General features: G+C 38.0%; 1 protein-coding gene across 1 annotated transcript in view; it reads left to right on the top strand.

Moving 5' to 3' along the window:
• LOC124154001 (scavenger receptor class B member 1-like) overlaps positions 1-27,299 on the top strand; it is a 136,608-nt gene that overhangs the window by 28,503 nt on the left and 80,806 nt on the right. Inside the window, exons 2-3 of the mRNA XM_046527468.1 lie at positions 11,287-11,378; positions 17,824-17,984. Of these exons, the coding sequence (XP_046383424.1) occupies positions 11,287-11,378; positions 17,824-17,984 (253 nt within the window). The remainder of the gene's footprint in view (positions 1-11,286; positions 11,379-17,823; positions 17,985-27,299) is intronic.

The raw sequence follows: 27,299 nt of genomic DNA, 5'->3' as shown, positions 1-27,299 counted from the left end.
TTTTTTAAGCTTTTATAATGATCACGCGACACATCTCGATTGATATTGACCTTTGGTGGTCACCTGTGTCGGGAATGCGATGTGGTATTGAAGGTTTGAGGTCATCGGGGAAGAGCCGGCGGCTGAGATGCGGAGATACACTTTCTCCGATCGCTCATTTTGGAATTCGATAATGATACCCTAGGTTTTCTTCTGCAAGGGCGTCCTTGTGGAGGGTTTTACGAGATGGTCCAGGTAGTGTTAGAGCGGAAAATCCCATGGGGTCACCACGCGCCCAATACATAGGAATGTATGCGTGTTGACTTTGGGATTAACCGTAATCAGTCTGTCCACCAAGGGCATGCGGCTCATATATCTTATCGGCATCGGGTCTACGTCATCTGTCTCCTCGTGTCAAATACGTTTCCATCGCCGAATGTCAATTCAAATGGAAAATTAGATGGCTAGAAAATACAAAAATTGCGCATAGCAAGATTCACTGTATTTGTTTAACGGACAAGAAAAAGTCACAGGTTCAGATTACATCTTACTCACTAAAAGTTATACTTTCATTTTCCATTGTGGAAAGGCATCGCAAAGTAAAGCCTGACGTTATTGGTAATAGATGATAAGACATTGACTCAAAATAAAGAAGAAAGAAAAGAATGGAAGCAGGATGCATTAAAATATCTTTCAGTGGATGGTAAAATCTGAGCTAATAGATGTACAGTTATTGGAACTGCACCAAGGGAAGCATGAAGCAAGCAAAGGAGATTGCAGCAAGAGTGGATTCAGACGTTAGAATGGGGAAACCTAATTCGATTCGATAAATTGAGTGTTTTCACGGTGAATATTCTTGTTCATTCACGCGTTCTTACATTAGGTATTTACTCGTACGCGTTTATTTACCGTGTAATCAGGCCTTTAAAAATTTTATTGAGCCGATATTTTTGAGTGGATAACCCTTAACAGCGGTAAAGTCTTCATGGCGTGAGCCATCGACTCCAGTGTTACTACACGTGCCGTGGTAAATGATATATCTTGAGTAAACATGCGTGAAGGCGGAATTAGATCCCCCTAGTGGTCATCCGAAACTTATCTGCGCGACCACACTCGTGAATTTCCATTGCGTTCGACTCGCCAGTAATTGCACCAGTTGATGTGACGCGCTCCAGTTTTTCTGGCGTATACCGTTTCGCTGTTGTTTTCCGAACGAGGCATCTTTGATGCCATTTCTTCCTTGGACCACGTCAAAGATATTGCGGCTGTGGTGTCGCGTTTCTTCGGCTGACGTATGTGTGGCTCTAGTGCCGCTTTTAATTTTTTTCCCGCCAAAACGCGTAATTGGAGATAAAAGTCGAGGTTTGAAATAATATTTTGATGTAATCTAGAACTTCAGGCTGTCGTAACTCGCGTTCTTTTATCAGCAAAACACGGTGTTTGCGGATGAAGGTTGACTTTACGTCATCGCCCGACCCTTGGAATCAGTTTTTATTATACCTTACTTATTTTATTTTAATTTATACTCGGTTCTCATTTTCTAATTTCTATTACGCGGTACGGATGATACGAATTCACTAGTCATGCTGATTATTTTACTGATTAAAAGAATTTAAAGTCCATCCATTCACTTTGGTCATCAACGTGGCATGCATTGATTGAAAAACGGCCATAAACGATTTGCTCTGACCATCAACCCTCCTGGTCGAAGTCTTTAACAGGGTAGTATTAAAATATGTTTTAAATTTCTATCCAAAATAAATATTTAATTATTTAGGGTGAAATGTATAGTGAGGAATAGACATAAAACATCACTTTTCAAAAGATATTAATTGAGCATTCAGCGATTAGTCACTGGTTTCTTTTCCCTTTTCATAAGGAACTAGCAACTTATAATTTTACATCATTTACCGGACTGGAATAAAATCATGTGCTTCATAGAGACATTAAAAAACAAGGAGTGTTAGAAACGCGTCGGATAGACATTCTTCCACCGTTAAGTGTTTTTCCATGACTTTTAACCTTTACTTCACCTCATCGTTATTTTGACATAGAATAGGACGTCCAAAAGGCATTTAATTATGTTTTTACTCTCGCCTCTATAAGTTATTCTAAAAAATTCTTGATAGCTAAGACTTGTAAGTTATACAAAGGTTGTTGGGGTCAATTCAGCTTACCATTCTTTGGAAATTCATAAAAAAATAATGTTCATATTAAGAGATAATATCTTCTTAATTGACTTAGTTGGACTCATTTCAGCGCTTGTGCGTCGTATTGGAACACAATGGCTCAGAAAATGCCTAGAATTTCCAATGCTCAGAGTGAAGAATGCCAATATGCTCAGAATGCCCAGTTGGAATTTATAATTATAATTTTTTATTGATGCTTGTTGAAAATCGCAAAAGAAATTTGAGCTTTCAGAAGAAGCTCATTTTTTCATAAAATTCCTTCCTTAGTTATAATCCGCTAGACGTCATCATTAATATGAGTATTCTATTTTCGTCGCAATTAGTGATGCTATAGTGCTTATTGGCTTAAAACGGTCAAAAAAGTTGCTCTCTCTCCTTCCTTCAACCGCCAACTTGCAAGTTACCGATAGCTATCGTGTAACACCCGCTGCTTTCCTCAATAAGAATCCTTGTGGTTAGTTAGTTGTTCATTAAAATTGACAGAAATCAAGATTTGGAGATGGCTATTGTAATCTCACGCTTAGTAACTCCTAAATCCCTCCCCTTTCTATTGTGATATAGAGTGACTCTATATTGCTCGTTATGATCCACTAATTAGCCTCAAAGCAAACTATAAACGGAAATAAATGAAAATGCGATAGCCATTTATAAGTGGCATCGTGAGGGAATGAAATTTTCTGTGGGTGAAATCAATACTTTTCTTAGTTTATTTTGCAATAGAGGTCAAATTGTCTTCATTAATTAATATTTAACCCTTTGAAGCCAAAAATTTTCCACTATGAAGACCACGGGTTTTCAGGTGGACCTTTAATATTTACTTAATATGTGGCCCGATTTCGTGAGAGTAGTATTTTCGCGTTAGTCTTAATTGAGTCCATACTTTCAGGACTTGAGGTCACACTGTTTGGTATCGAAAAGTTTTGTTTTTGAAACAATCATATATGTTCCTTGCCTAACGCCTTGTAGATATTATTATCCTTATTCTTCACTCATTCTAAAAGGGCTGTTCAAAAGTTCGCTCTGCGGTGCGAACCTTATACCAATCCTCCTTACTAGGTCCTCTAATACTAATGCTTGTATTCCTATCAGATACAAAATTCCTAATGGCATTGGTACAAATAAAATAGTATATAGATGAGCGTAATAAAGTTTTCACTTGAATTCTTCACTATTTTAAACATGGTTTGCCCTTGACTTTCATTTCATCAGAGAAACAGGCGTAATGATAATTGGGAATAGAAAAAAAGAAAATAACCAGTGAATCATTAAAAAAAAACCTGGTTATTTCTATGGTGATAGATGGCGATAGTTTTTCCATTGATTATACTTACAGATATATTGTATTCCTAAGCTGGTTGTTTTGGAAACTCTAGCAATAACGGTAGTGCGTCCTCAAGTGTTTATTTGGTTTTTATATCAGTGCTAAATTGGCTGGTGAAGGAAGTTGAAATATTTGCTCAACCGAAATTCCTCTTATGGAAGATTGCGAGAAAAATGAAGTCACCTGCATGGAAAATCTATCATTTTGAACATCAAATCCTAAATCATGTACTCCAGAACATGAAATTTACATTTATGCACACGTGTTCAAAATACAACGTATTTGATCTGTTATCAATAGGTAAAAGTTCGAAAAAAAGTAGAAACAAATACTTTTCTGATTACTTTTGATGCATGTGTTTTCCTTGAATGAGTTTCAAGCTCACAAATTTTGCTTTAATTCAACGTTGCCCAAAGTAGTTGTGATTGAAACGCTGCTTATGGAATGGGTTCGACCCAATCTTGAACTCAACTGAACTGCTACATTGTTTGAGAATTGCTCAGCTCAGGAGGTGAAGAGGAATTGCATCGTTAACCTAAATGATGGATAATGGTGATGGTTTTTCTTGACGTGAAGAATGTACTCAATCTTGAATATTCCCTTTTCCGAATGTAATCAGCCGTGACAATGCAATTTGCGATTGAAATCACTGCAGATGTTGCGCCTAATTCCAGTGTTCGGTGGTGATGATCCGCTCTGCTCGTCTGCTTGGAGATGGTTCGATTAAACGCCACTGTATCCCCAATTACGCGTCGGTCGGCAAAAGATTATCAATTCCCAACGGGGTTCTACGAATCGTTCCCCGTCAGACTTCTATTATTATTAGTCGGGGCGAATAATCTTGCCATCGAGGATAGTATCGATAAAACCGAAACTCCTCAATTCCTCATCCCTTTAAGCGGCAATCCCTTTTGTGTTCCGGAAAATACCGATGCTATTACCGTCAACGGGAAACCAAGAAGCCGTTTCTAAGAAAGATGGTCAGAGGAACTGAGTACATTTCAAAATACGCTCCTTCATTTGTACCTCATCGATTTAAGGCCACGAAAATAGCATTTTCGTGGTATATTTCCATCCAAATTGTATTTTAAAGCGTGTATTTATAGACTGAATCCTATGCCGATATTTGCTCAGCGATATTTGGTCCTAACTAGTTCGATATTTACACATTTTTAACATTAGCTGATATCATGTTTATTATGCCGTAATAATGACGTTAAAAGTAAAAAAGTCTCGTCACTGCACTCCTTTTTTTTAGCCATTATCAAAAAAATACTGTCTTAAAATCCTGGTAGTCCCGCTTGAAAGGGGTGCTGCGATTGAATTAAATTTCTAGAAAAAAATATGAACTGAAAATTATATGCGTATTATTGTCCAAATTCCGCAAAACCTAAAATACTTGTATACATCAATTGATCTCGCTGTGACTTCCCTCCGTGAGCCATCCAGAGGAGAACACGTTCACCGAATCGTTCTAAACTAAACGGGACGCGGAGTTATCCAGTGTATGGAATCTTGAGCGAATGTTTGAAATTCGAATTTATATGTTGTCGAGGGCAGGCCACTCTATTACTCCATATCCATGCATTGAAAACTAGATAGTCGCCAATGAACGGGTAAAAGTGCATAATTATCCGTTGACCCGGAACAGTATCCTGCATGTTACGTCGTCGTGGGGTCTTTCAAATCTTAAACAGCCATGAGATTGAAATAATTTGAGCAAAAAAACGTCCTCATCACTCGTAAATGCTAAATGAATCGTGAATACGGTGGTTTCCTATCATTTTTTTATTGCGTAAATCGAAGGATTATTACTCCTGGAGTACGCGTTTCCGCTTTTAGACTTTTAAATGACGATATATATTTTTCGCGATTAAATGAAAAGTGAAAATTTTCAACCGCGCGAAAACGCGACGGCTAAGTATGAATGCTGGGAAAAGTCCGTGTGACGTCATTCTGGTTCTCGCTGTCGCCGTGGGAGTTGACCTCTGGGCGAGGATATGTGCACCGCTGCGATGCAGGCTGCTAGCCGGTAGCAGAGTACCCAGCTAGCAGGTAGCGCTTTGCTTCAATAAGGATTAGTAATACCCTATCAAACGAGGGAAACTTTCCGACCATAGGCAGTTTTAATAGGTGATTATTAAGACATGTTTCCCTGAGCTCTGTGCCTCGTGCATGCATTGGTAATCTCAGACGATGTAAAACTCCTATCTATTCGTATAGAAACTAGGTCCCTGTGACGTCACGTGGAGTGGAATCGCATGGGCGCCAATCTGGGCTAACTCAAATGCGGTTAAAATTGACCATTGCCATTCGTCTAAACTGGGATTTCTAAAACCAAATAATTTGTATATTATGAATACACTAATGGTGGGTAACGAATCGCAATCAATGCCTTTCATTTTCTTTGATGAAGAAAACTACCCTATTTACAACTTGCGTCTCGCGTTGTCGAGCCCCAGACACGCTTTCGAAAATAGGCTAGCTAGTGGAACATACACTGTCGTAGTATCTATGAATATGGCCGTTTTCCAATCCACATAGTATGCACTCATTCCCTCGTTCCCTTTCTCCCTTGCACCCTGCTTCCTTACTAATGCTCTACTAGCCCCATAAAGTGTGAACGGAAATAATGCGAACTATTGACAGTAACGAAATGTGAAGCGCAGGGTAGTGTTTGGTCATCTGGTGGTGATTTAAGAATCAATTTCATCTTTATACTTATATTTTTGCAGATGAGGGGCAAGAATTCACAATGGCGATATAATATTACGTAAAAGAGCTCACATAATAAACACAAAATTACTTGCAACTCCAGTTCGACATTTCTGAGTTTTCCATTGCCGCCATTTTCATGTCCACTTCCTCCGAGAGCACGTTAACGAGGGAGCATCCGCGTCCCCTTGTTCATTACCCTTCGTTCCCTTGCGCCCTCGCCGATTGGATCCTCAGAGGAAATATTGGATCCACCCTTGCTGTCGTCATATCTGTAAGTTGACGATCGAAAAGTGAACGCAGGGTGAATAATTGCGAATTGGAAAACAGCCTATGTTACCTGACTCAGTTCTCCTTATAAGATTAAATGAAAACGAGGTCCTTTGTGGCTCTTATCGAGTACATTAATAATTTACCTTCCCGTATGAAGGCCTGATCACATGCGACTTTCATTTCTATTCGTCGTCTTAAGTCCACAATCATAATATTGGTTTCACGCAGCTCCCATTCCGCTCTCCAACCCGCTAGCCTTTCCACAGTTTCGTGTTTCTTCTCTTTCATATTCATAATGACCTTTCCTATGTTACTCATTCTGGGCAGTCCCTGACCCTACTTCCCTTCCACATGTCCTTCGACAATTGTTTTTGTCAGCCAATCACGCCTCATAATGTGGCCACCTAAGTCGTCCCTCAATGTATTTAGAAGGATTCTCTTTTCTCCACTCTTCTTAGCACTTCATCGAGTATCTAAAGTGATATAAAGTCGTGTTTCCATTTAACACGCAATGCGATATTGACAATCCCATAATTTTGTCGCAACCGTTAACTCAATTATGTTAGATTTCAATTTAGTTTTATAGGGGCTGTTAAAGATCCTTTTCAGGAGAATATCACGACGCATTCATACACTCCGAGAAAATGAAATGTATTGTAGCGGAAAATAGTTTCTTACTCAAGGTCTGAGTAGTTCCCCTATTAAGACTGCAGACTTCGGTCGCTATCTTCTTTAAGTCGCTATTTTTTGTGATGCTATTTGTGCAATTGAAAATTCCGCTTGCATACATATACAAGTCAGAAGGTCATACACGCGCGTGGGGAAGAATATATAGAAACTTGAGTTATATCCTCCCCATCGTGGTGAAGGTAAACAGTTTTATCATCCTTAGTAGCTCATGCAACTTTAAGGTTAACACTAGTGGCAATTTCCCACGATTTGCGTAATCATTGTAAGTGAGATGGAGCAAGAAAATTGTTTCCTCTGACGTGATTTGAAAATGTGTAGAAAACGTTGAAATATGTGACCCTTGAACGTGTTTCTTTTGTTCGAATGCCTGAAAAATAACTGCGTCTACAATTTATGGCTTATATAAGCTTTCAAAAAACATTATTTTGGTGCTGCTATACTTATAATTTGTTCACGTGTCATACTCGAGGAGAGGTTTTGATAAATTAGGAGCACATGGACAAAATTTCACCTTCAGTCAGTACTCTCTCGTCTTTATATCTAAGGACGTTCGAGGTTACTCGTTATCACTTTGCTATGTTAGATTGCTAGCTGCTATTTCATTGTTATTACAATTGCATGGTGTCATAATCCTTTATGTCACATCTTTCGAACTTATATAGTAAGTGTGCGATTTCTAAAGCAACAAAAAGCTTCATACTGGACCCTCAAAAAATTTAATCAAGTGATTGGCCGTCAAGATTTCAAGTCACCTGGACAACTTCAACCAAGGTAACAAACGCGTGGCCGCCAGAAATTTTGAGATTTTTAACGCTAATTAAACATTTTGAACAGGTGTGCCGACTTATAAAAAATATTGGGGGGGCCCATATTGGGGGTCTTGCACCTGGAGATTTTATAGATATTGAGTTTTAAAGTTTTTGCATTTTAAAAGAGTCATAAGATCAACGTCAGAGCCCTGAAAACTCGACTCTTGATAACTCGACACTCCGGGAAAAATTGACAAGCCTGACACATATTTTCCTCCCCCTCATAATGAATTTTTGAGGGAGCTCGGGCCCCCTCCAGCCCCATGGAGTCGGCGCCACTGATTTTGAACAAAACGTCAGACACTGATTGAAAAGGAGGCTTCATCATTACTGCGAGTTGAAGACGCCGTCTCTCAAAATATTGCCAGTCATTGCCAGTATTCAACGCACGAGGCAATATTCCCTTAAAATACAACCGAATACAGTTACGTTTAAAGAATATCAAAGTGGCATTAAAAAGCAAAGAACTTCCATGAAAACCTATGCTAATCAGAGATCAAAAGAATTAATTAAAGGTTGGGGATGATATCCACTTTTAAAAAATTTCCAAATGATTATTGGCATCCAGCTGTTATTACAGCAGAATCAGAAAATTGTCCTAGGTCATATTACCTTAGGACATTTGATGGAAATATCTATAGCATAAATCGCCATCATTTGAGGCCAAAATATAATAGCTCGAAATCATTTTCACAATCGGTGCAAAATTACACTAACCTAGCAGAGCCCCCCACTTCCAAGGCAATTCAAGGAATGAGCTCTCAGAACTCAAGGGCAGGACAGGAGGACCAACAACTATCAACGCCAAAGACTAATAGGTCGAGGTCGGGCCGACTTGTTAAGCCCCCTAAAAGGTAGTACTCCGACTCAGAGTATCCTTGATTGTGTGAAAGTATCCTCATATATATGTACTATTTACAAGAATGTTGCTGGGTTCATTATAATTATATCAAAGGTTATTTTTGTTATAAAGGAAGGGAGATATTGTATAGATGTCGCCATGCTCGCGTGTTGTGTTTTGTATTAGGCTAAGCAGTCGTTCTGTGGTGACCATACTGTTAAGACCATGTAAGACGTTAGACACATAAATCTACAACAACAACTCGATTACTATTAAGCGGGATCCTTTCAATTATCATGGTGACAAAACTACCGTCCCCAGCGATAATACAGAGCATTTTAGCCCTCGTGAAAACGTGTCTTGGATAAAAGTTTCTATCCACTTGCTACTCTAATATTTCCACACGTTTGCAACGTATATTATAGCCCTATCAGTCCTAAAACTGTTGATTTTCTCATCACTGTCGATGTTATGCCTGAAAGTATATCATTTACGAGTCACATAGTTTTTCTTCGGTCTAATTTAACCCTCTGCTCGCCAACATCGGATCTTACGACGCAATGATTTTCATCTTGCCGTCACTATTGCGAATTATATGCTCGCATAACCATTGTATATTGTCTTATGAAAGCCATGCAAGATTATAGGGTGATGTGAGAAAATAATATACTTGCTATCATATATTTCTTGATATTCCTCTATGAGGTATTTACCTCAAATGTTACCCAGGTTGGGGAAGACTCAGTAAAAAAAGAGACACGATTTTAATGTTTCGGTGGCACTACCATCTTGGTAGTAGTACCACCGAAATGTGGTCGTGTCACCGAAAATTCAAAGGCGAGTGATTCTCTCCTTTTTACTGTGTCTTTTATACTGTTTCTTTCCAAATCTCGGTAAAATTTGTGATATATTTGCTATTGATATATATTTGGAATCAAGATAAAGATAGTGAGGATCTTCTATAAATGCAGTATCCCAAATACTTATAATAGGATTAAACTTTAACTAGTGAAAAAAGGGAGACAAAATCTCCATCTTAATACATTATTTATGGGATGTTATGAAAGCTATCTATCAACATAAATTGAAGTGATTGCATTTTATGCTGCAGTTTCTCGCCTGAACGCAGTAAATCGTTTTAATGAGTACTGCGATTTAATGCGTCCACTCTCTTCTGCGGAAACCATGCCATCTAAATCATCCTGGAGACGTGGCAACAAAAAAGAGTTATTATGGGCATTTGGGTTCTCCTAATGATGAGCAACAAATCTATCAACAACTGAAATGATGTCAAAACACCTCTTAAATCTTCCTACGTCAGAAATGGTGAAATGAAAATAATTTCAAGGTGAGCTTTGTGTATTTGCCAAGACTTGATTGTTTGCCGACGTTTTTTATCAAAAATATAAATAGAGGTTCTCATATAAGTGGAAGAGGGAATAACCCTTGACTCGATTCCTCGATGGTTAATATTAATTTCTTTGCTTCTAAGAATTTGTCAGCACTATTTTTCAACAAATATCACGCACAACCCACGGTCTCACTGTCTATTGACGTCACATTTATTATTGTGGCACCGAGATGATTTGGTTCTCAAAAATACCAAACTGCGTGCATTTTTTAATCTTTTTGCTGTGCATACAGGAGCTAGTTCTATAGCATGTTACTACATAACTATTACATTTAAAAATTTTGCCATGAAAAATCGTCTCATGCTAACCAGGTGAATCAATTCGTTGAAATTTTTTAAATTGCATGGCACCCACAATTGCTCAACAGTACCAACTAGTTAGCAATTATTGCCTTCTTTGGGGACGAATCTGGTTGCCGAAAAATGTTTGTGCTGGAATAAGAGTTGTTTAGTGAAGTATTGACACGAAATTATTTCCCTTAAAATCTGTGCTAAAATTTTCTAAACATTCATTGAACTACATAACTATTATTTCATGAATCCTCCCCTGAAAATGCCGAATTGCCCGGCTTCCCTACTGATATGGGCGTTAATTCTCAAATGCTGAGATATAAGTGTATAAGATAAATTCCGATGCCATACATAGTACTTTTTTCTATCGTCACCTGAAAAAATATTTAATTGGATGTAAATTTTGCTGTTTTTAAAACACGAGGCTCGCGCGAGAGTCTGGTTGTTTTAGATTCATTTCCTCCTCCTGTTCTACCAGCTAACGTATCATAAATAAACAAACAATAGCCCATACTTGTTATTATTCTTGCACGAATAACGAAAAATAATTAATAATTTGAAACACCATTTGTAAATTTAGCCTTTTTTTCTTTTTTTGTACCTAAAAAATGCATGCGAATTCCATCCTCTGCCAGGTTTTATTAATATATTGTATATTTTTTTAATGTCAAACTTTCGAATATTTTCATAAGGTCATCGGAAAATCACCCCACTAGGTGAAAGCCTGCATTCGTATCCATTAAACATTATTTTCTTCTCTTCCACAGGTCGTCTCGCCTTGATCATCGTGGGCATCGTATCGCTCATAATCGGCATTATTCTTGCGTACTTCCCGTGGTTAGACTACATCATCCTCAAGGTAAGTCAAACCTTTCTTTCCCACCTCAAACCAAAATAGGAATATTTCAAGTAACCTTTGCGGTTCCTATGCACGGAATGACGAGAGTTAAGAGAACTTCTGCTCGAGTGGCCATTTTTATTGACATATTTTTTGTTTAAAACGCACGAAATCGTCTTAAAATTATCAAGATAGTTACCTAAAGTCGACTTTTTCCAACTTTTACACGTGTCTGTATTATTGAACTTCACCTAAGCATTTGTCACGGAGATAAATGTTTAACATCCGTGTTACAGATTTATTTTGACAAGGGTTCACTATAAGTATCCCCAAATTTTCCATTTGATGGTGTAATTATTAACCGATTATTACATTGCAAAATATAGAAAAAGTAGACTGATTGAGGCGAGATAATGCGCTCCTTATAATGCGGTCGAATAAATTGTAAGAAATGACCTGATTAAAATAGCGAGGGAATGTTACTAATGTTTTCCTATTCGTTTTCCTCGACATATTATGTACGATTGTCAAGTGGTTATTTCTTTTAGACTTTTTTGCCTCTCAATTGTCATCCTGTCTTGACATGCTGCCATCATTAGTTTCAAATACATTCCCTGTGAATACATTGAAAAGTCACGTCGCCATTTGCATTTTGAATTATTACATTCTTACAGATGTGAGCGATTGAAAAACCGGCAAAAAATTTAAAGTTCGTGCATTTGTTTTTTGTGATTATTTTTAGTAATTGGCACCTTTATCAATTCCACTGTATTGTTTCCTGGTGCATATATGAATCATTTTTTTGCTAATACTTTGATTTTTTTAATTACCGGGGGAATTTATAATGGGTTATGTGCAAATTACAGTCTTTTCTATAATTGTTGCGCATGTTATTGTTCACATATTTCCTGTTGGGAGATCAATTGGAGTAAGTTCATAAGGAACATTAGTATGAAGTCAGAATGGACCTGAACCCCATTATGTGACGTATTTTACGCAAAAAGTAAGAGGATTGGTATATAAGTAACGTGTGTATCTAAAATCTTAGAACTGTCACGTAGTACAGGAAAGGTAACAATATCTGTTAGGGCACTCGTTTACAGAGGCTGATGAGTATTGATTATTGATAATATTATAAAAAATACGCGGGCTAAATTATGGCAAATTTGAAGTTTAAAAAACACCAGGTAATAATAATGATAGTTAGGTACTCATCTGAACCAGAGGCGTGATACATAAAAAAATAATCGTTCTTGTAAAAATGCATTCTCATAAAAAGTTCAAAAACTGAACTTTATATCATATAGAGTGAACTTGGCCCTGGTTCAAATCCTAATGAACTCTTACGATTTCTTTCGGCGGATTTTTTGCAGTTAAAACATGCTGAGTACGTAATGCGCAAATTTTCCACTACATCTGATTTCACATTCTAGATTTTAAAGAGCACGGGGCGTGGGTACGGGGATATCACAGATGGCCTGATATAGCACAGAAGCCAATGCCTACGCTAAACTGCTCACAGGGTGGAACTACGTGGAAGTAGACCCCGGATTCCAGCATCTCAACTATCCCTTTCGCAATCCTAATCGATGCTTTTACTCTTCTTCATACCGGGCCAGAGGGAAAATCGAGCATTTTTGAAACAGGAATAATAATAATAACAAATTTTGGGCGAGACTTTTGGGCTTCGAACGATGAAAGTCGAATCAAGGTGAGATTTACGGTAAAATTTTATAACATAAAAATAAAATGCTGAGACCACCTGAAAGTAAGAAAATTCTATTGAATTCGTCAAAAAATTATGATTGATTCCATTTTTCTCATCCATTGACTGCCGAATAATATTTAACGAGGAAATACCCTCAGTACATTTCTAAAATTCCTTCAGAAATCGTTATAAAATCGTGAACTTATCGACCGTGATTGTATTTAGAAAGATATGATCATGAGAGCGACGGCTCTCAACAATCAAATTCAGCATTTCTGTCTTAACCCGTCAAATAAATCATTTACTAATATTAAGTAAAATAATTAAATTAGTCCTTGCCATTTTTTGAGAAGAATAGAATATTTAATTCCCTCAGTGTTTTTTTTAAAGATGCATGGAGTAAGTGTTATAAAATTTTTAAACTAATGGAACGTGAATTTATTTGTAAACATCTTTGGTTTAGAACAACGGCCTACCATTATCGGAATTAGCATTTATTTTCAATCTATTCAAATCAATCAGAACTTTCCTTTCATCTCCAAAGTCAAGATAGTCCCCTGACAAAATTAGCCAGTATCCTTTAATTAGCTAATTTTTAAACATTTTTACAAATTTTTACATTGTTTATTTTCTCGGGCAATTAATTCTATAACTTTGGGGCCGTTTATACAAATGTTCGTTTGCAAATATTAAAATTTGGCTAAATTAATTGGACGCTTCCCTCTCTCAAATTAAACTTGTACATGCTGCCTGACATAATAGTCCATATCGAAATGATTCGACGAAAGTAAAAAAGGGGATGACACAAAATCAAGACTTCGCTCTAATTGCTGGTGACTTCAATGCGTGCATAGGGAGATCACGGTGGCATTCAGCCTGCTTTCGCGCGGAAGCTGCCATTCCTCCTTGACGTGGGGCGGAACTGCTTGCAAGATCTCACAAGCCCAGATTCCAGCATCTGCTCGACCCCTTTCGCTGCCCCGAGGGAAAAGCAGTCTCTCTCGAGGGAAACGACTCAACGACGACGCATCAAGTTAATCTTCCTCTCATGAAGTGGTGCCTTCTCTCTTTTTCAACCCATGCCATACTCACTATACAGGGCGTCCCATTTATCTTGACCAACCGAAATAACTTTTTATCCAGATGGAAATTCAAAAATGTGTCAAGCAAATGGCCATTAGCCGTCAGGGGGACATTAATCTGCATGACTGCCTTCTTTGTAGCTTTGTTATTTACAAAGAAATGTACAGCGGTATGTCTTTTTTAAATGGGACCCTATATTTTTTATGAATGACAGGTGGAGTAGTTCTAATACCCGCGGACCTGCACTAAGTGCTATTGAGTCAGTCATTTTTCATAACACTGTGTTTATGTTAATGGTCCACTGTGCTACATTTTTGAATGAGTCTTTAGGATAGGAAATGAATTGCCGAATAAAAAATATAGGGTGTCATTTTAAAAAGACATACCGCTGTTCATATCATTGTGAATAACAAAGCTACAAGGAAGGCAATCATGCTAATTATTTTCCCCCTGACGGCTAATGGACATTTGCTTGACACATTTTTGAATTTACATCTGGACATAAAGGTTATTTCGGGTGGTCAAGATAAATGGGACACCCTGTATTTAAGGCCATTAATAGAAAAAGTAGCAATAAATAAACCGCATTGGTCACTTAACGTAAGTTTCCGGTACCCATACACCAATGGCGGCGTTCGTGGAAAACATTAGGAGAATATTATTTTAGAGCCCCACTATATGTCCAGATCCGACAGAAGCGATAAATTAAGAGATATATTTTGCCGAACGGATATATATGGGAATCTGTTCTTTCCGCAGAAGCCGTAGGTCGCGGGTTCGAATCCCGCCCGGGTAGGTGGTCCCTATTCAGGGTATGGATGTTAGTGTCGTGCTTTGTTGATTCCTCCGTTGTAAAGGTCTCTGTGCTGTTAACGGGGAAGTTATAAATAATTAAATAAATAATAATAATGATAAACAAATGAATGCTAGTCGTAATCTTGTTTCAGCATTTGCTTTATATACGTAAGTGGCTGGTATTCTGTCACCCACTACCACACGCCTTTTCAGGCGGATTGCGGGTTAGTATGTGGATTTAGTTAATTTTTCTTCAAGTGCTTAATTCAATTTTTAACAATTTCTTTTATGAACCGCACTTCAGCTCTCGACTGAGAAAGCTCGATTTCCGTCTGTCAGGAACTCATTTTCCAAAGTAAGAATTCCGTACGTGTCTCGGTCGGGGAAGCGAAATGCGAGTGTAATGTCTTCGAGAAACAGTTTTATCGATTCAAGTCGATGGGACTCCTTTAAACTAGCCAACAATTAAACTGGTTTCCATTGGCGACCTAGATCAGGTCAGAGCGTGGTGCGTCGCGATAACTAGTTTTTTGCCGAGGCTCGTATCCCAGCGTGGTTATTACTCTCCCTCCGGTTCTTTCGGAGCTGAGAGTAAGTTAAATAACGGGGGGTTTGGAATTTCTATCGACATTTGCTTCCACTTCCAAGTGGATGTATTTCAATGAGGCCATCTATGAATGATTGACGTATATCGCACGTCGCATAGATTAGGGCTGATCTATGGAGTGATCGAGTGCTACAGTAGAGACTTTCTACGTTCACAAGAGTTAAGCTGAACTATGTGGAAGTTAAATTTCACAAATAAAACTGTTATTTCTTTTTCTTCCCGATTAACTTATACATGAGGTACATGTCGTTTCAAGGAAATAAATCCTTGGTAAGATAAAATCTGTTAAAATTCTAGTGAATCGTTTAAAACGTTTCAGAAATTGCTTTCAACACGTTGGACTCATTTTTCCAAATGAAAATTAGATGTATTTATTATTTTCGGGCGTAAACTTTTGGGAGACCATTATGAGATAATCATGAAAGTTACTATGTTTTCATCAAGAGGGTTTTTATTCGGTATTATCGGATGAAACTCTGTGGATTAAAACATAGTTGCTTTAATCACTATCACATATTACATATTTTGGTATCCCTAGTGACTCAATGTCCAAGACACGAAATATTTCCAAAAGATTCCAATATTTCGTATGGTAACTGCTCAAAGACAGCACTCCAATTTATGGAGAAACACACCCGAGCTGGTGTGTTCTAATTATTATGAAAGTTTTAAGTTTTATTCGGCTACATTTTATCAAATGTTGGAATGAAGAAAATTAAACGAAATAATTTATTTTCCTCGACAATAGTGAGAGTACTAGTAAGGAAACAAGTGAAAAGTAAATAGCTTTAGTGTTCTTTTACCATCGGTGGAGAAAGTGTCATCTACCTGTCACCGACTTGTAGTGAATTTGAAACCACTTTTTTTAGAGCAATGGAATGACATCATCGGATTAAATAATTATTTTTCATACAATTAAAATAAAAAATGAATTCGCAGGATTACATCAATACGCGTTATCGAGATGAGATCTCCTGATAGATATCAAAATATTATGATATCTATGCAATTGGATGACGTTTGTTATAAAAGGGAATTCTGAGGGTCGATGAGGTAGTTTTCCGAGAAAAAGCAATAAGGAATAGTGAGGAAAATGGCTAGTATTGAGAATGTTGCGAAGAAAGCTAGGAATTATGCTGAATTGAGCTGAAAGGTGGTAACGGGGAAATTGCATAGAAATCACTCTTCTAGTTAGCACATCTCTGTTTTCCAATTAGAACTTTTCTTCCATTGAATGGGAATTGTGTTGCCATGCGCAGGTTAGTTTCTTCTGTGAGTCGATGCTGGGAATATTCATGCTACTCTTACTCCTCTCAGAAATTGTTGTGCGTCAAGGTAGTGTATAATATTTTTATCGACCCTTTTAGAAAAGCAATGACACAAATTCTAGTACGAATGAAATTTCTTTTGAGAAATTAGTGCTGAGTTTTTTTCTCCGGGAACTTTGACACGCCACCGTTTTAAAACTATCAGGCCGATCTTAATAAAACTTTTCATGGGCATTATCAACTCAAAAAGTTGTTTATAAACACAATTTATGGTTGCTAGGTGATAATGAACGTTCTATTCCCGGCACTTAAAAGGCTACCCTAATAAATTGGCAATATTGCTGTGATTGGGCTTTTTTATGTAAAATAAAATTTAAAAATTATCCTTTGAAGTGACGATTAATAAATTAATTCTAGAGAAAAAAATCATTCGCGAATGGATTCGAACTCGGATCTTCCGATTTCCACTTGAGAGCTTTAGCTAGTTAAGCTACCGAGTTGTCGTTCAGCTTAAAAGTCTAGAATCTTCTAAAGAATTGATTTTGGGAGCAGACTCGTGTAGACTGATATATTTAAACTATGCCTTGCGGGATATCACCATAAATGTATTCATACTCTTAGGGGGATATGTTATTGTACAGTTAACTTCTCCTGTGACACCAATTGATGGAAAAATCTCAACGAGAATGATTTCAGTTTTGCTCCCGTAGCGTATTCAACCAATCCAATAAATGTTAAATTTCTTGGTGATAGACGTGCCGAGAAATCTTCCATTTGGATCCGAATCCCATTGAGTTACGGGCACCCCGTAAACAAAATATATTGCCTGATAGTGATTGCAAGCCAATCGAAACACGAGTAGTAAAGTCAAATTAAAAGTAGTAGTAGTAGTGAAATTAAAATTAAGTGTACAGTACGATACATTTGTGCATCATTCAATTACGAAAACCGCGCCGTGATTGTTTATTCTAATAAATACATTTTCATTTTTCCTTCTCTTTGCAGAATCTTCGACTGAGGAACGGAACCCTTGGATTCCACTACTGGCAGAAGCCGGGCGTCATTCGGCTCACTAAGTTGTATATCTTCAACGTCACCAATCCTGATGGTTTCTTGAACAACGGGGAGAAGCCCAAGTTGAACGAGCTCGGTCCCTTCGTCTACAGGTATGTGCTGTTTTCATTCGTCCTTTGTTCCGCGCTTATTTTAGGAACGACTCGCGACGATTTTTTTATGACAGACTACGAATAAATGCTACGTTGTCGGATGACTGTAGCCTCCACCCTTTTCCCTCGCGTCTCAATTATCATGCATTATTTTTGCACTTTAAACGGATCGAAGCTGCGTATTTTCACTCCCGAAATTTCGGTCAAAGTCATGTTTGTCGATGTCACATATGCGATAGGGATGTTGTTCATAAGTGGAATGGAATGCATAAAACTGGAATTAAATTCATAAAATTAAAAATGGAATGCATGAATAAACACAGCGTTATGAGACATATGGAAACAATTAATGGGGAAAATTATGGATGTGATTGGGTCTTAGTTTAAGGCCGGAACATTGATTTCGAGAAAAAAATTACTTTGTCTTTAAGAGCGTGACGAAAAATGGGGGAGTATGGGACGTAAAAAATGTTGCCAGTATGTTCATTTCCTATATTTTTATATGGAGTTGATATCACCTTAAAATATCAACATTTAAAATTTTTACTGAAGGAATACTGATATTTTTTCGATGTTTCGAGGTTATTTATATCCACTTTCCTTCCTTCCATTATTATTTTTACGATGTTCTTTATGTTTTAAGACTTCTGTGCTGCAAGTGTTTCATGGTTTTCATATTCTTTTGCCTCCAGCAACATTTCCCGGAATTAAAAAGGCAAAACCGAAATAACTCATTCGGAATTTATGAATTACCCAATTTATGTCGATCTAAAATAGCCAAAAATGAGAAATAAAGGATGTATTACTTGAGAAAAATTTTGCGTCAACACACATACAGGTGTATTTTGAGGTAGTTTATTGTATTTTTAGTTAGTTTTAGAGGAAGCACGATAGTTCTATGTAATCATAATTTTCTACGTTAAGGTTTTTGTTTTGCTTACCTGGAACAACCTCGTAGTTGACTTATTCGGAAAACTACGTATTTTTCCCCTGTGCCTTGAGTTTCACGGTGTACTTCACGTTATTTTCATCTTAACTGATGTAGGTATTATTAATAAAATCAGAGCGCCTGTGTACCATATTTTCTCATATAATTTAATAATAATAAAATTTAATCACCCATTACCTCCTACGCATTCATAAATCAAGAAATAAATTGTTTCTCTTATGCATGAGAGAAACAATTTATATCTTGATTTATGTATTTGACCGAAATAAAATATAAAACTCCCTTACTAATCGCTATAAAATATGTAATTGTTAAATAAAACATATCGATGGCTAATTTCTAACAACACGTATCTCAAATTCGGCCGGTATGAAACAGATATCTTAAATAAAGTGTAATAACATTTAACAATAAAATACAAGCAAAAAACAACTCTTTGTTTGCAAATGAAACGATCCGCCTACTATAGATTTTATTTCTAAAATATAGAGGTGACTCTTGCTAGTGACCACAAAATAGAAAGAAAACCACTATTGTCAACAAATGAAAGATAAAATTCACGTGGAAAATGCACTTCCTCCATCCGATGAAGCTATCGCTTCATTTGACATCGTGACATTGACGACGTAGCGCGCATAAACCCCGTAAAAAGCAGCATCTTCTGCTTGCCATACTCATTACGGTGGAATTTTATCCCTCACTCTCTGTGACTTTCCTCTGAATGTGCGAGAATAATGGTAAGCTGGAATGGCTTGGAATCTCCGCGAGTTTCTTCAAACTTTCATTCACGGTGTCTTCTCCGAGTGGCCGTAAAAGCGCAGAAAAACCCGGTGCTTGCGTGCCCCTTTTAAGGAAAAGACATGTGGTTGTGCAACTTTGGAATAGGTGGCGTGACTATCCTGCTGAATATCTATTTGATATCGGTCGCTTTCAGCGTTGACTTTGCTACTTGGGAAACTTTTTACTCGCCGGATTTGCAGTTGACCTTAGCTCTTCCTCTAATGGGAGAAATCATCTTCGTGCTAGAATATTCCATGCGTTCATTACTTTGCACCTCTTCTACGTCATTAAAACACCTTAAAAGCACACTGATGAAGAGGCGTAGGTATTCACCAAGCGTTGAAACTTTATGGGTTTATCTGAGTTCAGTAATATTGAATTTTAAATACAAAAAACGTTAATCGAAATTGGTAATATAATAATAATAAATTATTAGAGGTTATATCAAAATTGGAAGCTAATATATGGTGGAAGGGCGCCATAATCACAATGTAGAGACTTTATTACTTCAACAGTTTATATGGCACATACCGGTTTCGGCTTGAAAATCTGTTATTCACTATACCTGTAGGTTTTGTAGAGTACAATTCCGAATCAGGTAGAAAAAGTATATCGGAGGTGGAGGGAAATATAGGTCGGAGGCCATCTTCGACCTAGTGAATGGGCTGAGTTGTCAGCCAAACCATTGTTTGCTGGCAGTTATGTAGCTGTTTTGTTAAGATGAATATGAGAAATGCTAGTAGTTGCTTTGGAAATTTAATTGGAAAGGAATGTGGAGAGACGTCACTGTGACTGATTATTCGCAGGACTTGCAATAATAAACACAAACGCGTACCCATGATTTCATCCCTTCTTCGCACGATTGATTTTTCGCTTCGCCGCTCTCTCCACGATGTCTTTGCGTGTTGCCTAGCTTCCACGGCAAACAATATGAACCCACGCATTTTTAATTTATCGTATTTATTTCTAATTTAAGCCGAAATGATTTCTCAACTCGTATGTAATCGCTTGTTAGAATTGTTTATTGGACCTTTCATATGAAATTGAGGCAAAGGGCATAGCCGGATAAGAAGGTGAAAAGTCCCCCCTACCGGATATTTCCCGTACTTGGGGTATGCGATTTGGGATCAAATAGGACAAACCTCCCCATATTTCCAGCCCGTTATGTGCCCACCAGGGCCGGCTAGATCGAAAATACGATTTTCACTCTTTTTTAAATATCTCGGTCAAGAATGCATATTTTTTGTTTCGGTTTGCGGCATTTGAAACCTTATTTAATGACAAATATTTCCATTTGTTTTCAAAAACTTCGGGCCGGGCAAGAAGATATGGCGTCGATTTGAAAATTTCTAATGCATGTTTTCATAAAATTTTCTTGAGAGGGCCAAAAAGAAAAAACGTTTTCTGGAAGTGTCTGTTAAACTTATTTTCGTGCTACGTCTAGTTTCAACGCTGCGGCGTCATCCTTAGGTACAAAGGTTAAAAGCAATAAAATATCCTTATATATCATGTGGTTTCCGTGGGGGAGGAAGAAGGTAGGTGGAAGAGGTGGCTGGGAAATCTCAACTCGCATCTAATTCTTCTCTACTCGCTACCATATTTACGAAAGATGTCGTTCGGAGTGCGAGGAAATATATCACAGGTGTTTTGATTTTTTTCAACGAGCCTACCATCTTGGAACTCTCCTCACGACCCAGCGCTTTGGCTTATGGAAAAAATGAGTGTCTTCTTTCTTCCCCAGTAAGATAGTCTCCTCTGCTGGGTTACCGAATCTGTGACCTTCGTTCCGCGACGAGATCGTGGGAAAGCATAATAAAGATGCTATTTTGTTGGGCGCGTGGAAGTTAAGCGACAGCTAAGGTCATTTACGTCCGTAAAGGATGAGAGGATGTTTTGTTCGGGACCTGAGGTGGCCTGAAAACCCGGGGAAGTCTTTCGAACTTAGAATACTGATGGAAGTTCCAGATCATGTCCTTATTTCATTGCTATTTACGCATACAATCGTGCACAAAACTCATGTTTTGTTAGTTAGCTCTCTGTTAGATCTGCGGTAAGTTAGCTCTTCTGATAGATGATCCAATTAAATTTTCATGTATTGTATCTAGGACAGTCTGATGAACGGTTAAAGATAGAATTTTTGAGACTTGAGGAATTGTAGGGAGACTCGCCGACTATTTTCTTAATCTAACAATCCATGGGTACGAATCCCCAGTTTCAAGACTAAAATACAGCTTTCTGTTCACGGAACGAATGTGGAAATATCGTACCCTGCTCTGTCTTAATGAAATAATTTTAAGATCTTTTTTAAAATTAGTTTCAAGTGAAGTAACATGCTCTGTCAAACAATTCAATTATTTCGAAATAATAATTTAAGGACTCCATGATTTAGTGTGAAATTTATACTAAAGGAGATCCTGGCGAAAACTTCAGGTGGGCCAAAAAAAGATTGCTTGAATTTATGGAGCCCATAGTGTCACGTCATACATTGTTACATTTTATCCCTCGGTTTTGGAGCTAAAGAATACACAGGGAAATGTAAATCCTTTATTGTAGATGTTGCAAAAATTTCCTGTTGCGAAGGAAAATTAAATTTCCCACAAAAAGTGGACCTCATTCAAGAGTGAAAGAAAAGTATGTAGCCTTGAAATTGTTCGCCAGGAGAAATCATCTTAGCCGAGACAATACACCAGTTATTAATGAAAAAAATTGAATACTCGAGAAAACTTCACTAACTCTTGCTTTACTTTGTGGTATTCCATTATTAGTTTCGTGGATATCAGACAATTACTTATACCACTTATTATTTTATCAGGGCGCGACCCGGGTTTCAATGAATTATCATCATCTTCAGGCGCAAATTACTAAAATATAATAATTAAATATAAATATTATTATAGATAAACAAATCATAATTTGCGCCTGAAGATAATGATAATTCATTGAAACCCGGGTCGCGCTCCGATAAAAAATAAGTAATTGTCTGATATCCAGGAAACTTGGAATACTCGAGACTATGGCGTCAAATCATACATTTATCTTAGGAATTACTTTCTTAGGCTCTTTTTAAGTTACGCACTGGTGATTCAGATGCAATTTTTTGCTTTTTATTCAACTATTATTGAATTAGTACTCTTGCAGAAAAAAATTAACGCTAATCTAAAGAATTCGGACAGCTGATGAATTACTGTATATCATAATAGTTTAGGTCCTAAGTAAATAAAGGTCCTCTTAAGTTTGGTTTTGGCGATCGGATTGGTGCGGTGGCTAGAGTGTTGGCTTCCCACCGGCGGTGACAGAGAATTTTCAGAGACTGCCCGATCCCTGCTTGAATGTTGTGAGGAGGACATTTCAAGCGCAACACTCCGTCCGTCGGATGGGACGTTAAGCCGTGGTCCCCTTGGCGCCTTTCGTTAAGAGCAGGCTAATACCGACGCCGGGTTTCTCTCCACCCTTCCTTACCTTCCCTTCCCCCATGGCGCAAATGACCTAAGCTGTCGGTCGCCTCCTTCAAAATATCAAGTTTAGTTTTGGAATCATTCCGCATCGCTTCCTTCTTAACCCTTATAACCCAGAGCTGATTCTGGGATAAATAAAATTTCAAGATTTTTCATTGTGAAAACTTGAAAATTTTACACTCAACGATTATTATCCTGGCAGCTAAATATTTCGTCATTAAAACGTAATCTACAAAATAATAGGTAGTCTAGATATCTCCTAAAAAGAGCTGAACGTTTAAACATTTTTGATGTTGCTTAGAAGCAACATTGGGTTATAAAGGGTTAATTTATATTCATCACTATCGGAATAATCGTTACCATAGTAAATATACGTAGATAAGAGGGGAATGCATCTCGACACCTTCTTGAAACCTGTTGCTGCATCGCAGAGACGCCGTCTGGGAGAAGGAAGGAGCCTCAGGCTCACAGACGAAGCCATCTCGACGACTCTTCGTTCCTGGGTTCGCGAACCCTCTCGAGCCGTAGAGTACGCGTGTGCATAACGGATTCGCGTGGGAGAGGCGTAGTGTTTACTCTCTTAGAGGAGAAGGGTGGGCGATAACTCGTTTGACACAACGGAGTCAAGGGTGGTTGTTGGCACCGGCGGAAGAGCATTCTGCGGGAAGTGGCCGATAGGGACATTGGTGGGATTCAAAACCCGATCTATCCGTAGACGAGGCCAGTGTCACGATTCCCACGGGTACGTTTCACGGTGAAGTCGCAAGTGAGGGGGATAGATCCCCCCCAAAGCCTCAGAGAAATCAAAATAATGTTTAAAGCTATTGTCTAGTTTTGACAGCCAGTAAATTTTAACGTAACATTTTAGTGAACTCAAAATTTAAGTGCCAAGCACAGCTATAAGTTGAATATTGTTAAAGTTTCCGGCTTTACTTTGTGTTACGATGAAGTAGGAATATTGAAATAATAGGTAGTTGCTTTTTCCACGATTAACATCGACCATGGTTTTGACACTATTTTATCATCATAAAGGTTATAACAGTAGGAAAAACATGGTCAGCGTTAATAAATACTCAGTGTGGTACGTACAAAGTGAATTTAATTTTCCTCTATCGCATTAGTTCAACTGATTTAGGCGTAATATAGTGGAAGTTTGACAATCATGCGTACGACGGGTTCCGGCTCTGTGAGAAAACCTTATTTATCTTTGAGGGAGTAGAAACGAAAAATACAGTGAAAACATGAAGCATTAAATACTATCTAACTCATTCGCATGTAAACAGTGTGAGTATACGTTACGTGAGTATTTTTACGCCTTACGATAAATTTTGGGGTTAAAAAATGTACTTAAATATGAAAAAAATACTAATAACTCAGCAAAAAAATTTCTTCAATAGGTAAATTAATGAGAGATCTTTTGTCTGACAATGACTCGAGCAATCTTCTCGAACATCTTTTCATGGGACGAATAGTGTATTTTTCCAGTATGAGCACAGAAAAATATTAATGAAGAGATTTATGGATGTTGGACTATGAAACCGTGAGGAGAAACTAATCCGCTCCAGAGGTGTGAATTTTACTATTTGATGGATTTGGCATTTGATCATTTGTGTCGTCATCCGCCACGTCACCAATTTTCAGGTTCATCTCGGGTGTTGGCTTCTGGTCGGCGATAAGCGACGTGGGAATACGTATCGTTTCATGCTCTGGATACGATGTGATTTTAAGTTTCATTTTGTACAAAAAATTTAATCACCCTCAGCATGAAATTTCAAGCGCTTAACGAACGATTCAGAGCCATGGCGATGCGAAATTCCGTTACCAAAGAAATAGCTTGGATTAATTTTATGGTAAATAATCTAATTATTGTACATAGCAGATGTGTTTAACGTCGCAACGGGTTTGTGGTGAAAATAGATGAGTTTTCGTGCTCATTTCGGGCAAAATTTTTCATCTCGGCCATAGATCATTATTGTGGCATCCTAACGAAAACAACTAATATTAGACCATGAACTGGACGTTGCGGTATTTTAGATTCTCTAACGATTCTCAGTAAAGATTATTCTTACGAGGCCAATTAATGAGAGAAATTTTTGATGAAAATAGCTCTTCTGAAACACATTTTCACGGGTCGGTGAAGTAAAAGTGCATTTTTCTAGACCAACGCACGTTTTTTTATATTTTTTTACGTGGGTTTCTAGGATGTGTTGATGCTCCAAAAAATCGCTCGCCCCCGAAATTTTTAAGCATGAATTTCCCATGGCTTTTTTCCGATGGCTGCCACCGCTTCCTATCCGCCTTCCGATGAACGTGACGCTTTTTTGTGCGCGGGTGGTGCCACGTTTCGTGCGGACTTGGGCCCGCGTTGATGCGCTCACGGCGAAGGGCACTCGTGCGTCTGACCGTGGAGAAGAGAAAGACCATCGGCCGCGAAAAGTGGGAGCCGGGAGGAGGATTTTTTCAAATTCTCGCGATCAGCGAGACGTGAAGCCGAAAATCCCAGTCTGTCCCCGAAGTGACGTTGCCGAAGGGCGTTGGCTCTGTGGAGCCGTTTTTTTTTATTTCGGACATTCGCACTTGGTCGACAGTTTCCCATGGCTTCAGGGCTGAGAACATAGGGGTATCTAGAGGAAGTGTGCTGGACAATGATCGGAATGATTCCGCTTGGTTTTCATTCCGAACGGTTGATTCCGATTGGTTTGTAGCGAGATCGGACTTCGTTGAGCTTGGAAATTTTCTTGTATGGTGTTAGGCACGATATGGTGGAAGTTCGTAATATTATCAAAATGAGACATTGCAATATTTCCACTTAGTTTTATTATTACACAGCGCGTGCGTTTCGTAGTTACAAACAACATCATCATTATCTCACCTGATAATGATAATGATGACATGAGCCCTCGAAGTGAGTCGTCGGAGTGAAAATCATCAGCCACAAAAAATTCCGATCTTATTGCAAACAATTGCAACCAACCGTTCGGAATGAAATCGTATAATAATTATTCCAAACAGAGTCAAGTACACCCCCTTGGTCTACAGTTTCCCATTTTTTTTAAGGGTTGAGAGCATGGGCGCATTCAGGGGTGTAGTGGGAGTTTACTCTGATGAAAAAACGAAAACATTTGAAAAACTTATATTCTAAAGACCTTGTTACTAAAGAATATTTCAAGGCTCAGTCCACCTGTAAAACATCATTTTAAGATGAATATTTTTCAAAATTCCTGTATTCCTTGTATTGCTAGGGGATACATTTCGTAAAAGATTCCTTTTGATGAATTGGTGTAGTGATTTTCTTTTAATTACAAACATAAAAAATATGAATGAAAAGGTATAATTTTATAATCAACTCATGATATGACTGCGTTGTGAAATACAGTGGATACAAATTTGACTGATACTTATTAAAGCATATTTATTATCAATGTTCTAAAAGGCGTATTATCCTCTGCCAATTTACATTTATTTCCAATCGCTCATGATAGAGGGGGCAGATATTCGCTAAAGGTGGGGTTTCCACTGACATCATTCCAACTACATTGAATGCATTCAAAATTTGTTCTCAACATTTCGTCCGTAACTCAGTGAAGTTCCGCGCAATCGTATCATTCATAGGTTCTCATATGGAAAAGGGGCCTTTGGCTTTAGAACCACACGATCGGTAACGAGGGTTAAATTTGTGGTGGTTCCTATTAGCGCGTGCTCTTAAAAATACCAGGTCGATTTTACGGATGTTGGGCAGTGAAACCACAAGGAGAAACCAATCCCCCATGGAGTGTGAATTTCACAAGCTGTTGGAGTTGGCACTTGATAATCTGTGGCCCGTCACCAGTTTTCATTTTCTACACAGATGTTGAGCTCTGCTGGAGGAAAAACGACTTGGATCAATGGACATACTTGTCGCAGATTTTCGCTTTTCACTGGAGAAGATGAAGAATGGATCACTATCAGTTGAATACAACAAGTTCGCCATGAAAAAATACTTGACTTAGCCGGGATTCGAACCCGAATCTCTTCGAATCTCGGCTAAGTCAAATATTTTTTCATGGCGAACTTCATCCGTTGGTGTATTTAACTTTGCATCCGTGTGCGTGACTGCGTACAAAGTCACTTGTTTCTGCAGTGTTTTCACTA

This window comes from Ischnura elegans, chromosome 2 (assembly GCF_921293095.1).
Source record: "Ischnura elegans chromosome 2, ioIscEleg1.1, whole genome shotgun sequence".
NCBI lineage: Eukaryota > Metazoa > Arthropoda > Insecta > Odonata > Coenagrionidae > Ischnura > Ischnura elegans.
Note: the sequence above shows the minus strand (reverse complement) of the source record. Positions and strands in the feature narration are given on the sequence as shown.